Source organism: Apus apus, chromosome 4 (genome assembly GCF_020740795.1).
Source record: "Apus apus isolate bApuApu2 chromosome 4, bApuApu2.pri.cur, whole genome shotgun sequence".
Taxonomy (NCBI): Eukaryota; Metazoa; Chordata; class Aves; order Apodiformes; family Apodidae; genus Apus; species Apus apus.
This window is the reverse complement of record NC_067285.1, coordinates 199,737-218,451: the sequence shown is the minus strand read 5'-3', so window position 1 is coordinate 218,451 and position 18,715 is coordinate 199,737. Positions and strand designations below refer to the sequence as shown.

General features: G+C 43.2%; 1 protein-coding gene across 2 annotated transcripts in view; it reads left to right on the top strand.

Annotated features, from left to right (window-relative positions):
- INPP5A (inositol polyphosphate-5-phosphatase A) overlaps window positions 1–18,715 on the top strand; it is a 193,947-nt gene that overhangs the window by 150,734 nt on the left and 24,498 nt on the right. For both annotated transcript variants that reach the window (XM_051618458.1, XM_051618459.1), the window contains exons 10-11: window positions 8,392–8,487; window positions 8,813–8,887. In XM_051618458.1, the coding sequence (XP_051474418.1) occupies window positions 8,392–8,487; window positions 8,813–8,887 (171 nt within the window). The remainder of the gene's footprint in view (window positions 1–8,391; window positions 8,488–8,812; window positions 8,888–18,715) is intronic.

The following is an 18,715-nucleotide window of genomic DNA, read 5'->3' as shown; positions in this document are numbered from 1 at the left end:
ACTTCTGAACTTGCCTTTTCCTCTCGCCGCGTAACTGGGAGCGCGCGGTATTTCCCAGCGTGTTGGAATCCTGGTTTGCTTTATGGAAAAAAAATTCATCTGTGTTTCAGTAGCTCTGTAGAATTATGCCTTCTGGTTGTCTGCCCAGTTGGGCCCCCCTGCCCTCCAGATGGATCTGTGTGATCCATGTGAGCGGGAGGACTGTGAAAGCTGCATTTCTAGCCGAGCTTTGTGTCCTTTCTCAGCGATGTCACACCCCGTGGGGTCAGATGAGCTGGGATCGGTGTCCATTGCTTGATTAAATACCCCTGATCCCTAGCCAGGGGTGTGAAGTGACTGTTCCTCCAAATCCCCCTCTCTCTGATCAGCCGTGTCACTCCAATCAGTCAAGGGCTGCATTGCAATTTGTTGCTTATCAGCCGCTGAGCTCCGGACCCGTTCTGGGGAGGCGTCCTAGAGGAAGCCTGGCAGTCCTTGAGGCCACACATCCCTCTCTCAGTTGTGCTCAGACTGAGCAGGAGCACAGGCCTGCGGAGCTGGCAGCCAGAGCACACTCATGCCTCATGCCATCACTTTCCCTCTCCATCACTTTCCTTTTCCAAGTCTCAAAGTCCCTCTTTGTTTAAGAAACTAATTGTTTTTGCTGTTACGTATGTTAAGAAGAAAAATACATGTTGTACTTCTCTATATTTCTCACTTTGTGATGAAAAGTAGCTAGTGTCTGGCTACAAGCAAATAGGTCGTAGGTAGATTCATGGTTTGTTTTCAGAATCGCCCAACGCTTCGTGTTTTAAGTCAGCTCCAATTTTCATGTCTAAGAATAAGCTTAATTGAAATCAAGTGCAAAAACACTATTGAACAGTATATTGAGTGTGCATTGTATCAAAGGGATGACACCTCTTAAGTCTACTATTTGGAAGAGGCTGAGCCTTGAGCTGTATCATGCTGTTGATTTTGTACAAAACTCCTCAGTAATTTAAAGGGCAAACTCCTGAATTTACTCTTTTTGGCAGTGCTAGTTGGTGGAGCAAAACGCTGCCCGGGAGCGTTCCTGAGGGTTGCAGGTTGTTCTGAGGAGGGCTGGAAACACTGGTCTGTGCAGAGCCCTGAGCAGCAGCTGCTCTGGCAGAGCTGTGTCTGCAGGTGTGCTCCCAGCCCAGGCAGAGGGGCTCAGCTGGCAGGCTCAGGTGTGTGCAACCCTACAGTGTCCAGTTCTGGAAGGGAGTCAGGAGGCCCTGAAGAACTTTCTTAGGTGTTGGCTTAGATTTTGCTAGTTCATGTTTATTTCTTACAGTTGTAAGGAGCTGTTAAATCTGGAGGTAGCAGAAACAATAACACCATCAGCACAAGCAGAGGCAAATGTTACCACTCAAAACAAAGGCAAGGCACGTGGGAGCAGATGGGGTTCACAGGCTATTTTGCTTTTAAAATGAAAAGAAGTAGCAGGTTTCTAGTCTGAAAGTGAGATAAAAGCAAGCTTAGCTATAAGGAGAGAATCTGCCTCTTACTTCATTCTTCCTGAATTCAAGGGAACAGAGGATTTTACATTTCTCTGCAGAAACAGATTCATATCACAGATCTTCTATGCTTCATCAAAGTCTTTACTTAGCAGAAATGATACATACAAGTCCTCTGCTTGATAAGCTGGAGTGAAAAAAGGGCAAGTGCTGTGAGGGCTGGTATTGCTGCTTAGTCAAAGCAGAAAAAGTCATGGAAGAGAAGTAATAGAAGAATGTCTGAATAAATCTCAAGGGGTTCACACATTATGGGACAAGACAACATATATACAGAAGATTTCCATAAGAACAGTTGGGCTGTTCCAGTTCCTGTAATTATGGAAAAGCAAATAATTGTTTTTGAAAACTCCCACAGGACCCTACATGACATCAAAGAGTGATGCTGAATGACTAGGAGGATGGACAAGAGGAGGGAAGAGATTTTTCCTAGCAGATTGCTTCAGAATTCCAGGCCTACTAGTGGTGTGGGGTTTATCCAGATCCAATCAAGGTCTTGAATGCATCTGAAACTTATCAGTGTTGGCAAGTGAATTTAAACTGAGAGCTTAAAAATGGGGCAGAGGAACCCTTTCCCTGGAAACCTCACCTTTGCCTGCAGAAGCCCTACAAAGTTTTATGTTCCTGGTGCATGCAGGTGCCAAACAATTCAGGATGAGTTGTTTGTGACTCAGTATGTTTATGCTTAGTTGAACTCAGAGTTGGAGATCATAGTCAGGAAAATGAAGCAAGAGAATCCAAAAAAGTGTGGAACCTGACCAGAAGGAGTCAGAGAAAGTTAGAAGCTAATCACAGGGCAGAGCTCCGCAAAGTGTCTAGTGAGAGTCTCTTTCTCAGTTTGAAAAACGGGGTGTAGGAAAGTCAGATTTAAACACCAAAAGATTATCAATTAAGCACAGTGTCCCAGTAACTGAGTTGGATTATGCTGAGCAGCTAATGAACAGGCTGAATTTTATTGCTTCTAAACATGTAACAAATGCCAAGAGGGATTTCCTTCAAATGCCATCAGAAGTGTATGTTTGGGTGAAAAAGGTTCAGGGAGGCAGGCGATAGCTGCGGTCTGGTGGTCCCGTCTCCTGGGACAGAGCTGTAACAGTGCAGGTTCTCCAGGAACGTAAGGTTGGGCATGCGACACTCTCTTCAGGATCTGTCATCTTGGAGAATCTTAGTTGCAAAGGCCTTCTGGGCTTAATTCAGATTATTTTCTGAAGATGAGAGTTGGGAAGAGCTGTCATTGGCAGCAGCTGTTGGTTGGGAGGAAAGTGGCTGCCACAGGAGGGCTGGGCCGGGGGAATGGGGAATGTCTGCAGCCCTTCTCCACAGCCCCCCTGGCCAGCACAAATATAAACCTTCCCTGCTGTGCCAAAGGGAGCTCCCCAGGAGCTGGTAGGAGAGTGTCCCCGGGGCAGCGGCAGGGCCTGGGCCCGCAGAGCTGCCCTGGCTGTTCAGGGCCATGTGTTTGCACTGCCTTGTGGCACGCTTGGTAACGTTGTCATGAGCAATCTAAGCATCTGGACAAGAAGGTGTGTTTCATGATGAAGTCAGTGCAGCTAATTTCATATCGAGCACAAAGAAATGCAAGTTGTTTTCCACAGGGATCATTTATTTTAGGGATGTGGGAGATCTTTGGAAGCATGAAGATAGGGTCTTTGTGCTAAGCTTTTTTTGTCATAGGCACTACCTGTAGAGGGATCTTAAAACCAAAATATTCCCCTGCCCCGTGCCAGCAGAGTCCTGGTGGGCTTGGGCAGCTTCTGGACCAGGCCTCCACTGGGGTGGAAGAGGTGCTGCTGTGACCTGCCTGTGAAGGTTAATGGGTCCTGAAATGAACACCGGCAGGTGCCACCTCGTTTGCATTGATTGCCATCAGAAGGCAGGCACACCCGTGTCCCACAGCAGGGCAGGGGGCTTCCCCCTCCATCCCACCCAGCCCCTCCAGCTCTGCTCCCCAGGGCCTGAGCCTGCTGCTCTGGCAGTTTTCAAAGAGGAGATAATTTCACGTATTGATACTTTAAGTGGCTTCTCATGAATACTTTTTTATGTTTGTTCATTATTCAACTAACATTTATCTAATTGCTGAGCTAAATTCCTGCTCCTGGAGGCTTATTAGTGTTAAGAGCATAGTAAATTCTCTGTTTCCACACAGTTAAGTTAATGCAAGTTAATATGTAGTCCAAGGGATGTTTTTCAAGTCGAAGTGGAGGTCCTCTCAGATGGGTTTTTATTGCTTTACGTTGTGGAGTTTAGCTCAGTAATTTCTCTAATTGTTTGCAGCAGTTGTATGGCCAAATGCCCCTGCACAGCTGTGAAAAATCTGCTACAATAACTCTCCACTTCAACAGCAGACAGACTTTAAAAAAACACAGTGTGAATTATCCTGTAGCTAAATGCACAGCTTCCACTGGTTAAACTTTGTTTTTCTCACTTGCACATTTTATTTCTCTTATATCACGTGATTTGGTGAATTTACTGGTTTAGTATATTCCCACCACCCAGGAAATCCTATCAACCCCTCAGAGGTAAGGAGGAGACCAAATAAGGCAGATGTTCCTGTTATTTCCAAAATAGCAAATCTTCTGCCTCCCTGATTTTTTCAGATACGATTTGCATTGAGATAATAATAAAAAAGCTTTTAATTATCCTAATTTAATAAGTGTCAGATTGATTTTGGGTTTTGAGCACCATTTCAGAAGTACTTAATTTTCATAATTAGATGATACATGTACTCTGTCTTTTCTATCCTGCCAGAATCTACAGTGTGTGTAACTGGAATAAAACTAAATATGTTAAATTTAATTGATTTGGTGTGCTTAAGACCTTATTTCAACTGGCTCATAAAAGCATTCTTCAGAGACTGCATTTCTTTCCTGGCACTTTTTGCATCAAAGACTTCCATCCAGCTTACTGGAAATTGCTGAGCTTTTTAAATTATATTCTATTTTTTTTATTATTTTTTTAGAAGAAGAATTCAAAATAATAGTAAGTCCTAAATAGAGTATTCAAATCATTGGGAGAAGCAATACACATCTTTAGAATCAGCAGACAGAGGCAGTAGGAAATTTTTAGTCTGTATGTGCTTGGATACTGCATTTAAAAAAAATACTTGTTGAAGTAATTACAAGCATGCAATCACTCAGCTCACATATCAGGAGTCTAAAAGATGTTCAGAAAGCAGGAGTGCAAAAATCAATGAAAAATCAGCTGCAATTTTCAGCAGAGCCCTCCAGTAGTGCAGTTTGCAGCTGCTCAGCTGCTCAGAGTGTTTTCAAATAAAGGCAATATAAAAAGCAATTATATAATACATAATATTGTGTGTGTGTGTTTTATGTATATAACAATTTTTTAAATGTCTTTATCCCTTTTTGCTCTAACTATGCAGAAATAGTGTTAAACATTTTGATGTGTTGTATATTTATATGGGAGCAAATGCATTTTGAAGGCTGCATTTATGCTGTGAATCAAAAGGCTTTTAGGTTCTCCAGAGTTCAGAAGAAATGCCCGATTTGCCTCTTGTCAACATAAAAACCTTTCACTCCTGGCTTTGTATTAACAGTACAATTTTATTATGTTCCAAGGCAATTATCACAAAAGTTATTACTGTTTTACAGTTCAATACGTAGCAATTATTGCAAAAGATTATTGTCAAAATGCTGTGAAGCATCTACCTGGTTGGACAGTGTCTGTGGAAATGGGAAGAAGACCCGCCTGTGTCCGCCCAGCAGAGGCTGAACGCTGAGTTCTCTTCAACTCTGTAACCAAATCTTGTTTCCAAAGGAAAAAGATTTTTTTTAAAAGATAACTTGGGTAGAGTTTTGATATCTGATTTCCCCTCTCCTGCCTTTGAAAAGAGTATCTTTGGGGGACTACCCAAAAAGAAGCAGCGTGTTTTCATAGCATTTTGATTTTCTTTACCAGCAACAAAACATCCCTTCATAAGCAGACTTGTCTAAAAAGGCACATGTTCCCCAAAGTTTTCTGCTTGGGTGACTACGACTTTGTAGAAATTGAAAGGAGGAGGAAAAAAAGGAGTGCTCCAGCTTGTATAAGAAATGAACCTTTGCCCAATCACTTTTTGTCTGTGAATATGGTAACTTTTTGTGCTTGTGAAATTTGAAAGCAATAAGGTATGTGGGTCCTTTCTCTGTATTGGTTCTCAAGAGTCGATCGCGAGGTTTTTCTTTTCGAGCCAGCCTGAAGTTGTGAGATAAAGCAGCTCAGGAAAAAAAAAAATGTTCTCAAGCAGATGCCTTTAAGAGACAGAAATCATGAATTTCTTGAATTGCTACCACTCCGGGGGTGGCGACAATGACTTTTTGACAGTGACAGTAACTCTGCCTTGTCTTTTGGAGCCCTTCTTTGGCCCATTCACTCTGGAAAGCTGCTTAAGCGCACTTAAGCGCATTAGCATTTGGATGCTCGGGGACCGTATTGACCCTCATTTGGAAAGTTTAAATGAGTGAAAGATGGAGCGATTTGTTAGGGCTTTAGAAACCAGCTTTAGAGAGCGGCGGGTTTTCCGCTTTGGTTTGTTCGGGTGCTTGTTCTAATCTGGTGCGCTGTTCAGAGCCGACCAGACTGATTTGTGACACATGAGCCCAAAGCCCTATTTTGGGGGGGTTTGACCCGATTAGCTAATCTGTGCTTTGAATGTCAATGGGCGGCAGGGCGGGAGCAGGCTGGGCACGGCGGGCTGCTGGGTCACCTCGGCACCGACACAGATGGCAGAGCGGCAGGTCCGTCCGCCGGGGAGGAGCCGGAGTGGAGGGCAGCCTGCCCTGCTCCCCGCCCCTCCTCCGCCCAGCCGGGGCTGGCATCCTCCCTCTCCCCCAGAGCCTTCCAGAAAACACCTCAACATGCTGCAGAGCAGCTGAAGTTCTCCCAGGGCAGCCTGCACCTGCTTCCCTGTGCGCAGTACTCCTTCCCTGGGTGCCACAGATACCCACAGCCATGTTGGTGCCTTGGTTGGGCCAAGTTTTTTAGGATAAAACCCAGAGTTAGATATTTCTAACCTATAGACAGAGCACTGCTTTTGGGTGGGAAGAAACAATCAAGAAAAATTTGTGGGAAAAGGACATAATTTATTCAGTTAGATGGGGAGGCGGCACCTGTGCAGTTCAGATTTGTCTTGTTACTGAATTGCACTCAAGTTACCCTTTAAAAATGAAATTGCTTAGCTTGTTACTTTTTGTTGTTACTGTGGCAACACACAGGGCCTTTGTCAAGGGCCTTTTTTAATGTCTTTCTGTGGAGTGGAGGAAGAAAGTCCTCTGACAGATTGTTCCCACTCTCTTACCGGTAACCTCCGCTGAGATGTAAACTATTTGGAAGCAGGTGGATTTTTCTTTAAATACATGTTTGGCATTTCCTGCAGAAGAAATTGAGAATGGGAAACTGAGGAGGAACCTGTAGTTCCATGGCATCGTGTCTGATACATACTGCACTTGTCATGCTGAATCCCAACAGGAGTATTTCTATTTGTGAAAGAAAGAAGCATCTAGTAGGATGTGACGTTCTGTTACCCTGTTACCACAGGACATGTTTCTTTTGTAAGTGAATGTTACACAAAATGAAAATCTGTTGTCCATTATAAAAAGGACTGGAGCAGGCAGAGCAGGGAAGTCACCTTTCCCTTTTCTGGTTGAGTTATTTTCATTAGCAGACTTTTGTTGAGAACCTCTAGCGAAATAAGCTTCAGTTCAGAAGGACAGTCTTGGCCAACATCCTCACCCAGGGGTGTGCACAGATCCTGTCAGCAGCTCCTGGCTCAGCTGCAGCACGGGGTGCTGGACTGCCTGCCAGCTGTGGGTGCACATTTGGGACATTGGCCCTCTGCCTTTAAATGATACCAAGGGCTTCTCAGCCCCGATTCTTGTGCCCCAGGTGATGGGGCAGCACTACACACCAGCCACAGCTCTGCCCAGCTGGGAGCCTGCACAGCACCCCAGAACCCTCCTTACCCCTCAGATCAGATACAGTCTACTTCTGCATTTCAAAGCAGTTAACATTCTAAAAGATCCACTAAAAGTATAGGTTCAGTGAATCCCATGTATGTTTTAAAGTTAAATATATACATAGCTGTTTTGCTAAAAGCTCCAGATTTCCACCCATTACAGCACAACACAGCAAGTCCTGCAACCAAACTGTTCTGTGTTATTCTCTGGGTCAACTCTGATTGTCTTTGAAACTGGGCCCCAACCAGGCAAATGGCAAATGGATCCAGGTCTGAGACTTCCTGAGAAGGTCATACCTCTATGCCTGATAAAGTGTTCATTTATAATAGGTTTTAGATCTCCAGTCCACAAAATGTCTGGAAATGTGATATCGTCTTTTATGTGTGATTTTTTTTGGGTGATGCATGGAGAATTTGCTATCTATAGTGAGCTGAAACTTGCTGTCAGATTGTGTGTGTGTTGCTCAAGCTTTTAAATTATACTTGGAACATTAATTTAAAAGGCAGACAGGAGTTAACCCACAGCACTGGGCTGCCAAGGAAGTTACCAGGTTTTAAGAGTGCAGTCCAGAAGCTGGTAGGGCTGTGGAGCCTTTAGCTGTGGGAAGTGGCTTCTGAAGGCATTTACAAGTGATCCGGGATACAGTGTCAGGCCTGTGAAAGAACCTGTGTGCACCATGGTAAATTTAATGAATATTTGCCTTAACTGATTGATGCTTTCTTAATATTGCCTGTTTCTCTCCAAACAGTAACTCAGTTTATTGTTTTGAATCCATCATGAGTGAAATACTAAATTAATGGGTTTGACCTACAGCAAATCATATTTTCAGGTGGGCACTGAAGATACACAGGTTGATAAAGTTCAGTGAAATGTGGCCTTATGTTGCATACAAACTCATTTCCTTTCTCCCTTTGTGTTTTCCTCAGACACTATGTGCAAAGGCCACAATGCAGACCATCCGGGCAGCTGACACAAATGAAGTGGTCAAGCTCATATTTCGTGAATCTGATAATGACCGAAAGGTAAACAGCTTAATGCCCTCTGCAAATAGGAGCCTTGTTGAATGTTCACTTTCTTTCTTACAAAGCATGAATATAGTTGTTTCAAACTGATAATTTAAAGGGAGGGGAAGGATATAGATTGTTACACCTAATGCTCAGTTAATTGGATCTTTTAAAGTGATTGCCAGTCAACCAAGTGGGGAAGCTGACAAGGAGCTTGAGACACGCAGACACGTCATGTAGCTTTAGAGGGCTGCATGTCTCTCAAGGGGTCACTTCAACAGCTGCATGTTAGGTAGCTGCTGAGTCCAAGAGCTTTGCTGACCTTTCTCCTCTATTTTTTTAGGTTATGCTACAATTAGAAAAGAAGCTCTTTGACTATTTTAATCAAGATGTATTTAGAGACAACAATGGCACTGCGGTAAGTTCATTGATAAGCACTTTTGAAGGAATAACTTGGAAACTCAAGTGCAAACTGTTTCTCTACCAGCTCTTTATCAACCCTCCTGTCTACAGAATGAGAAGGGATAATTCATCTAACACAATAACTGCTCCAAATTGCCCCCTACTTAGCCAGTGATTTTGTGTACAGCTTCTTAACCTTGCAATCTTTTTACCTTGTTTATCATAGACAAAACTGTAAACTAAAAATACATGACAATTCACTTTTCTTCTCTGTTCTCTGCTCTACTTTTCTTCAACATCGTGTTTTTTTGCTAGCTCTTAACTGTGTACCATAGTGACTTAGGAAAAGCCCTTGATGCAAAGTTCCTCTGAAAATATCTGAGTCTTCTGAGTGTACAAAGAGTGGTAACAATAGGAATGCATGAAAAATAGAAGAGAAAGCTGAAGCCCTGCACTGGCACTGTTTGGGCAAGCACATACGGCTTCCTAAGAGAAGGAAGCAGACAGGGAACATGAGCATTGTAATGAGGACTTCAGTTTTGCTGTGGAGAATGGCTTTTTGTTTTCTTTAGGGTTATTTTATTTCAAAAAGTAACCACTTCATTTTGTAAAATCTCTGTGTTGCTGCTTGCAGCTTTCTCAATTTCATCTAAGGTTGCTAGGAGTTACATATCTAAGCAAAAACATTAAACTTTGAAAAAAACCCAACCCAAACAGTTGTACACAGATAAAAATCAGGAATATGTACATCACACATAGGGCCTTGTTATGGGTTTCATTGGCCAGACCCTCTGATTGTGCAAATTGGCCCAACTTCACTGACATCAGAAGAGCTACACTTGCTTGTGTCAGGTCTTGGTCTGCCCATGTGTGCATAAACCACTTGAATGTGGAACATTCTGAGCTACATGAATAGGGCAGGCCACACTAGACAAAGAAAGCTATCACAAAACTGTTTTCTGCACAAACCACGTGTGCCAAAGCCACCTCTGCAGGCTGACATGGTTCTCCTGCTTTATTCAGTCCTTTCCCCAAGGTGACTGAATTTCACCTTCCTCATCTCCAAAACAGAAGAACATAAGGAATTCCATCAGTGTCTCAGCTCTTTGGAGAACCCATTTGTGTCTGCCCTGGCCCCACCTTTTGGTTTTACTGGTCTCTTGTGCTGCTTCCACAGAGTGCCTGCTCACACGGTGGAGTGCTGCTTTTTGCGGAGGGATGGGATGCGCACAGGATCCATGACTTGCCCTTCTCTCTCTCCTTCTACCCCGCCTATGGCTTATTCTCTTCTGTTCCCAGACAGCTGGGTGCTTTGGAAGGCTGTCTGCAAGGAGGACAGCAAAAGCCCTTTCACCCTCTCTAAGTTGACCTACACCTAGGAGGTTAATGCCATGTGAGAATCTGAGGTTAATTCCATGAGAGGATCTCACTCATTTCTTGAGGTCAGAAGAGCATGATGAGTCAGGCTCCTGAGGACAGTGAAGATGTTTCTCCTTTCAGCATCTGTTGATGCCCATCCTGTTTGCTGGGACTGCTCTCTCTCCTCACAACACGTCTTCCATCTCTGGTGTGTATGCTCACCAGGAGAAATCCCCGTCTAGGCAACACAGCTCAAAAACACACTTGCCATGGGAAGAGCTGGTTTGGAGATTGTTGTTTTTTTAAATTTACAGGGTGAATTAATCCCCAGGAAATACGTAACATTTCTTTCACTGACGATTTTCAGTTTTGGGGACATTTACTTCAAAGTAGTGACCCTACTCCCAAGTCCTGTTTCCATATTAATCCCATTCTGGTCCCAGATTTTCCTCTACATGTATTACCATTTCTATTTTGTTTTCCAACCACTCAAATGTTGGTCGTTTTCATTCTCCCCCGTTATGTTTCTGAAGCTGAGCAAAGCTGTTTTGGTGCTGCTGCTCCAGATGGTGGCTGCCTGACTTTCCATAGGAGGATGTGCAAGGGCAGAGGCAGAATCCCACTGAAGCACATTCCATTTCAAAATCAGCAGTCATTTCGTTCATGCATCAAGAAGTGGGAAATCTTCCAGATCAAACATGTAAGGAAAAGATAAACGATATAATGAGCCATTGGAGATAATCTAATCTTCATGGTCTAGTTAAACACGCAGCACCATGATCACTAAAAACAAACTACCTCTCTAAAAGGATAAATGTCTCTGTGCCGAATTCAACCCAAAAAATCCATCGCATCCTTCATCAACCACCGGTCTTGTACCATCCTGACAGAAATTTAATTCAAGCTGGCTCCTGAAAATAATTATTGTATTTTAAGAGTAGTAATCATTGGTCGGGACATGATTGAATGTGTCCATGCCTATTGACTTTTTCTATGATTTATAGCTTTGTTTAGTCGATATTCCCATCGAAATTGTATAATTAATTATAAGTGGAGCTGTCAGGTCTGCAGGATGGAGTGCCCTGATGAGTATTTGGGAAGATTAAATTTTCCTTAGCTGTACCAATGCAAGGCTTGGGAATTTTCACAGCACTGTGGCTGTTGGATAAAGATGTTTTCTGTGTGTTTAGCAACTGCTTTAGCTCAAAATCCATTGATTTTTCTGAGGGTATTTTTTTTTATCACTGTGGTGTCTCTTCAGTAACATTGGAATGTGTACAGATGTGACAAGACCTGACAAATATTTATTATCAACAGGCTACTTTATCATTGTCCATACACAGTTATTCCTTCTTTTTTACATTGTAATCAACAAAAAGAATCTTAAGATATATTTATAAAAATGAGTGTTTTTAATGAAAAATCTGATATAGATACAAATTATCTGTTGAACAGAAATTCAGTATGAAATGCATACAGTAATCTGTCAGGTCTAATTTTTCCAAACTAATCGGTAGCTTATCCAGAGTTCCCTGTAGCTTATTACAAAGTTAGCTTGGCCATTACCTGTATTTATTATCTCAAACTGCAGTGACCATTCTGTGTCATTTTATTTCAGAAAGGAACACCCAGCTTTATCCAGCTATGTAGTGACAGAAAAAAGACAAAACCTACTAGAAAACAGCTGTAGCAGTAACGCTCAGCTGTCTTAATCTGTAACTTACATGTTGGGAAGTGTACATGGAAGCTGTAGCACATCAGCCTGGCCAGGCTGGGACTCCCATAACCACAGCAGCCCTCCCGTGCCTGCTGGGGGCTGCTCCTCACCGCCCAGAGAGCACGGGAAGTCCCTGTGCCAGGGGGGTGTCCAGGCCTTCTGCTCCCCCGCGGCCCACAGGGCTGCCCGCTCCTCCTGGCCTTAGACTAACTCACACACAGCTTGGCCAAGGCTTTGGATTTGCCAGCTCTGAAGTGACAAAAATTAGTGTGTCAGTGCTTTCAGGAGAGTAGCGGCGTGCAGGGAGTTATTGAGTAAATCTACACTTTCACCATTTTATTTTTTTTTCACATGCCTTAATAATTTTTTATAAATCAGGCTGTGGTTGTTTATTTTTTCAAAATATCTGTGTCTGGGAGTTCACTGTTAATTTCAAAGCAATCACAAGAAAAACAAGCCAGAGATAATTATTTAATTAAAAAATAATAATCGCAGTACGGATTTGTACAAAAGAACCACAACAAATTGCTATTTCTTCAGTAATCGGTTAAATAAATATATAGTACGAATGTAAAAACTCTTAATGACTGCAGAGGAATAATTTAATCATTAGGAATTGCTCTATAATCTTTAACCAGTTGGAAATGAGAAATGAAATGGTGCATACATTCCTGTTCTTCATATGAACCCTGTTAAGGAATCAGTCCAGATAGAAACTAGTGCACTGTCCATAAGACTTTGACCCCAACTGTGTAATAAAAGTAATCAGTGAATTAATTGTCTTGAGACAATTGAACCTGATGTTATTCCTACTGAAGTTGTGATCTTCTTTTTCTGTTGCTGTTGAGGGGAGCTGGTGACTTGTGTAGCTGTGCTTGCTCTGCCTGTCCTGCTGTCCTCTGCCCCTGGGGCCCTCCAGGGACATCAGCCTTGGGCCCCCCTTGGTCCCTGCTGCTCGGAGCCACCACAGGTTAGACCAAGGGTGCTCATGGGTGGTCAGGCAGTTCAGAGGACACTGTTGGTGTTACCAACATCAATTCCAAAACAGATTCGAGATGGTCAGTCAGAAAAGCCCAGTGATCTCCAGCACAGATACTCATGAAATGGAAGTAATTTGATTTCTTGCTTTCATTGCTACTATAATGCAAAAACCCCACTTTAAAAGCTTCACATTGCTATCGGTGGTCCTTCAGCAGTCCTCTTGCTGCAGGGCATAGAGTAAACTCCTATGGAGAGCACATTCTTACTCAATTTCTATGTTTGGAACAGTGAAATCAGCTTTTGAGGGCAGATTCCCTTTATCCTGTCTGTCTGTTTAGCTACAACTGATATGGTATGAGAAAAAAAATTATAATGTGCTGTTAAAACTAATTGAGTTACAAAGGTCTTGTTCCCCCTATGCCAAGGAATGTTTTAAAGTGATCGGTTTTTGATCTAATTAGCTTGCAGGTGTTACTCCAAACAGTTCAGGCAAACATACTTTTAAATTATGAGTAATTAGTTTGTAGGGCTTTTTAATATTCCCAAGAAATCCTGAAATGATACGCAAATTGAGAAGAAAGGTTTAGTCCATGAGGGACCTTTATTAAGCTTTTTGTGAGAATATGTGTGCTCCTGAAGGTTAAGGATCTGGCATCACTGAAAATGTATTAATCAACAGACAAGATATAGCACAATGCACTCTTCCCAATGGCCTTGGCTCTGACCCTTTTAAAGATAATGGGAATACTGTCCACTAAGAACTAGATTAGGACGATCAAGTGCATTTCATCAGGGTTTGACTTGAACCATGATCCCAGAGGTGAAAAGGCAGAGGTTTATCCACTGAGCCAACCAGCACCTGTCCAGATAAAATCTTGAATATGATGTATAAGGGCAAATTAGGATAGAGGAAGGGAATTGATTGCTTAGGACTATTGTTACCTAGGACTGGTCGTAAGGAAATCCTGTGCATCCTGAAACCCCTCCTTTATTTAAGGTGGTCATCTGAGATGCCTAATTTTCATTGAGTACTAGCAGGAATATGGCTTCATGCTCTATTCCTTTACTCAAAAACAGCAGTCCTGTGCTTGGAATTGCATTTGCCTAAATTAGCATTTAGTTGATATGTCAGTGGATAAACTGCAAAATTACTAATGACAGAGATAGGAAATAAGATAGGAAATATTATCAATAAATTGTTCTCACTAGCAAACATGAATGTAAAGCCAGACTGCAAGCAGGAGTCAATCCAGATGTGCTGGGTTAGCTCTTTACTGACAGCTTTGTGTTCCAAAGAAATGCAGTATTCTGGTCCAGAATTTGCCCATATCACGAAGTTACAAATATTATTTCTTGCCTTTTTGTTCCCCTGTTCTATTCTACAACTTTTTCTAAGTCCTAAGACTAATTTGGGTGTACTGTGCTATCTTTATTTTTATAGGCATTGGTCTGGTGGTTGTTCAGTCTAAAGAGGAGGTCCAGCATCTCATTTGCACTCTGTATTCCAGCCTGCAGGCAGCAGGCTCTGCTAAGATGCTTTGTCCTAGGGACAGTTTTTAGCTTTGGTGATGTGCAAGGTGATATCCAGGGAGGCAATGCTGGCACTTCTCTTCCAGCCCCCGAGAGCTCATGGCTCTCATCATCATCCCTTACAGCCTGTGACAATGCAAAAAAAAAAAAAAAAGAAAGATGCTCAATTTTTTGTTTTCACCAACCCTCTGCATTATCCCAATTCTTTTGTGGTCTCCAGGTACCCCTCATAACCTCCCAGGTAGATGCCTGGATGTGCCCAGGTGTGCATACTCTAGCAAACAGTAATTTAACATGAAGGACACTTTAATACAGAGTGTGCTGCACAGTGGGATGGATGCAGAGAGGTGGGGGTTCTGGTCTTAGGACTGTTTGTGCGTTTTACACTACCCAGGTGCTGAAGGAAAAACAGTATCGGAAGCTCCAGAGAAGTAGTGGCCTTAATTGGATCCTCTCTGGGAAGGAACACCTCAGATTTGAGGTCTCTGGAAGTTTTAGATTACCTTCCAAAATACCCAATTGTATGTGGCAGAGACCAGGTGGATGACTGGAGCTCCCCAGACACCCCCTGGGGTGGGATGTCTGGTGTTCATGTCCCTCTGGGGTCCCTAAAGTCTCATATCAGCCAGTCCTGCCTCACAGGCCTTGCTCAGGGCAGGTTTCAATCCACAGGCAAAGTTTTGCCCAAGAAATACAGATCATAGTCTTTCTTCAAGAAAGTTAATATTTTTATCACTCTACAAGTAACACTGAAACTATTCTACATATTTTTTATGCTTTTGTCAAATTGCAGCTCAGAGACTTGACAGTTTAACAGGACAGTGCATGCTGGTTTTAACTCCCTAATGGTATGAATTCTTGTTAGGTTCCAGAGTAACAGACATGTAAAGTTCAATGAAATAATCCACTGAATCTGCCACATTTTACAAGCAGAATATTACAGGCCTGATAGTTTGACTTCAGTACCAGGGAAGCTGATGGAGCAGATCATCCTGAATACCATGATGCTGTACATTCAGGAGAGCCAGGAGATCAGGCCCAGACAGCTTGGGTTCATAAAGGACATGTCCTGTTTGACTAACCTGATCTCCTTCAATGCCAGGGTGACCTGCTTATTGGATGAGGGAAGGGCTGTGGATGTTGTGTATCTTGGCTCTAGCAAGGCCTTGGACACGGTTTCCCACAGCATTCTCCTGGAGAAGCTGGCTGCTGGTGGCTGGGATGTGCACACGTTTTGCTGGATAAAACCTGCCAAGCTGGGATGCAGGTTCCTTCTGCAGAGCAGCGTGGGGCAGGGAGCACGTGTATTGTCAGCAGAGGGGTGATGCTCCTGGGCCACTGCTGCTGCAGGGGGGAGAGGCTGTGCTTAACCTGAGCCACTGCTTTTACCTTCCTGACCAGCCAGTGTATTCTTTACAGACACTTGTTTATTCTTCTTATTGAGAGCTAAGGATGTGAGTAGTACAACAGGGTTCTGATACTATTTTTTCCCACCAACAAAAGTATCCCAGGATAGGATCTGGGTTCTCTGCTGCGTGTTGCAGATCAGAGGGTAACCAAGCCCTGGGGAGCTGCCCACATGGTATTTAACTTCCAGATTATCCATAAAACAAGTTCAGAGTGGTGTTGTGTATGACACTTTCATGGATTAAATGGGAGGGATCAGCATTTCCACAGGCGTTTATTGGAAGTCAGTTAGCTGCTAAATCAGTTTCTAAATATTTTTCTTTGACTGGAAAACTAGATAAAATTACTGTATTTCCAGAGTCCCCTGAAAAAAAACTGTGTGCTATACAAGGCTGGCAGAGGAGGTTACTGTGCCCGGTGTCCACATATTTTAATTCTCTAAGGTCATTTCTGTATGCTCATCTCCTCTTTTTGGTCTGAAACTTCATTTCCCCTTCACAGCTGTGAATTCTCTGGTGGGCCCTGCAGATGGATTTGATAAATGCTGCTAATATCACCTTCTGATCTACCAGTGCTCTGACTTTGGTCTGTAGGTCTTGATGAGTAATTGCTGTTGTTCTCCTCCAATGACTGAATTAAGTCGCCCTGTTCCGAGGGGTCTGTAGATGTGTGATTGTGGCCAAGGTGGCCTCGCTGCACCACTCCGAGGGACGGGGATCTTAGGAGTGCCCTGTCGCTCTGAACTGAAGAAGCCAAATTGCCTGGGTTTCTTCAACAGCCTGAACTCTGGTAGCATCCCTTGCTTGCTGTCGAGCTGCATAATGCTGACGTTGAGTGTTCCTGACAATGGTTATCTCTGGCTGGAGCACTCAGTCTGACCGCCGTGGGCCTGGCTGCGGGGCTGCCTCCTTCCCCAGCCTCGCGCTGAAAGGGAGGAGGAAAACAAACTGCAGCAGCTTTGACAGGCAACACAGTCCCCTGGAAAAGCAGCAGTTTTGGCAGCTCCTGTAGGAGGGGACAGGCACTGCAGCTGATACAGCCCTCAGTGCTTTTGATTCCCGGCAGATGAGGCGCGGAGCGTCCCTGGCTGCAGGTGCAGCCCTTCCGAGCCGGAGAGCACAGACCAGCGGTGCCACTGGGCACGAGAACTGTGCTGAACAGAAACACCTGGCTTCAGACTGCAGAATCCCATCAGGAAGTGTAACCTGTTCTTAAGCATCAGACTCTGCCCTCTGAGTTCCTTCTCCCCCGCCCTGGGGCTCAAGGGCTTCGCTAGCTATAGGTGTATTGTTCACATCTGTGGGTGGGATTTTCACCTGGAAGTGTTAATCGAACGCTCTTGTTGGGCTGCTCACGGGATACTGTAGAACAAGTATCTTGACATAGTATCAGCAGCTCTGTGGTTGCAGCATTAAAAAACAGGCCCTGCATCATCCTTGCTGTCAGGTAGGTATAAATACATTGGTGAAACTGAGATGGGGAAAAAAAACAGTCTTCTGAACTGCCTAAGGCATATAGTTCTGGAATTAACTTCCAGCCACAGCTTTTTAAAACCTCTGTGTAATTGCTCAAATTACTCTACCATGTCATGTAACACCTTAAAGATTTGGTTCTTAGGGATGATCTTATAATGAGCAAATTAAGTAGAACAATATATTGATTTTTAGTCTTTAAACTTTATTTCTTTTTCATTTTAAAGCATTTAGAGTGACAGACATACTCATGTTTACTGTTGCAGCAATGATATTATTCACAATGCTGTTAGGTGTACATTATGGAAGTAAGTGAGCAATCCGTGCTGAAAATGGCCATGAGTAAAGTATGTTCCAGGTGCTTGTTTTTTTTAGTACAACATTATAGCCTTTAAAAATAAATACCTTAGCCTGTGAGGTTCTGAAAGCTCCTCAGTGTCATCTGGCCTATGTTAATTTTCATTCATTTTCTGTAGTGCCAAGAAGCTCCAGACTCCCATGTACCTGCCACAGGGCAAATACATACAATTAAATGATGCCTCTGTCAGGTCCCATTCCCTCTCTCTAAGTTGTGTTGAGAGAAAGTGACATTTCTAACTGTTTGTGACAGGACCTAGTGAATGCCTTGTTTTTTCACCAATAATCTTGCATTTTGAGGCTTAAATGAGAATCCAAGTGTTTTTAATGCCAAAAAAGTAAGCGTTAAAGCATGCTCTTCTACTGAAAAATTGTAGTTTTCTCAAAATGCACAGTCCAGATTTTCATGATTTCTCTGTCTCACCTCCCCTGCTGCCTGCAGTGTAGCAGGTAAACCCAGAGAAGCTGCTAGGTGGTCTCACCCCAGGCAGTCCTGAGTACAGGAAGAACTGGTCATTGCTCTTCCTAAGAATGAGCAGATGTCTGTTTGCATAGGTTGTGGACACATTTGAACAGAAGTTTACAGATACTGTACCACAGCCACTTAATTTCTAGGAAAAAAGAAATTTGTTAAAGAATAATTTAAAATACAGCATGAAATAAAAGTTTGTGCAAATAATTGAAAATATTTCACTGTTTTATATGTGAGGATGAATTGTCTGCAACGAGCATTCCCTAAATATTTGTTCTAGGCACCTAGTTGGACTTTGACATCCAGGTGGGTCATCATGAGGTTTTGGCTTTGTCATTCCAGTTTAAAGATGTCTCCCTACCTAGGGAAACTTGGGGAACTGATAGGGAGCACAGCAGACAATACAGACTTGTTCCCATTATCTGTCCTTTCTGTCACCAGTGTCAGCAGCTCATCTGCATAGCACAGACACAACTAAACAAGCAACTGCTGCAAATAAACACGTCGGAAACTTCTTTGGGTAATAATGCACATCAGAATGCTTAGTCC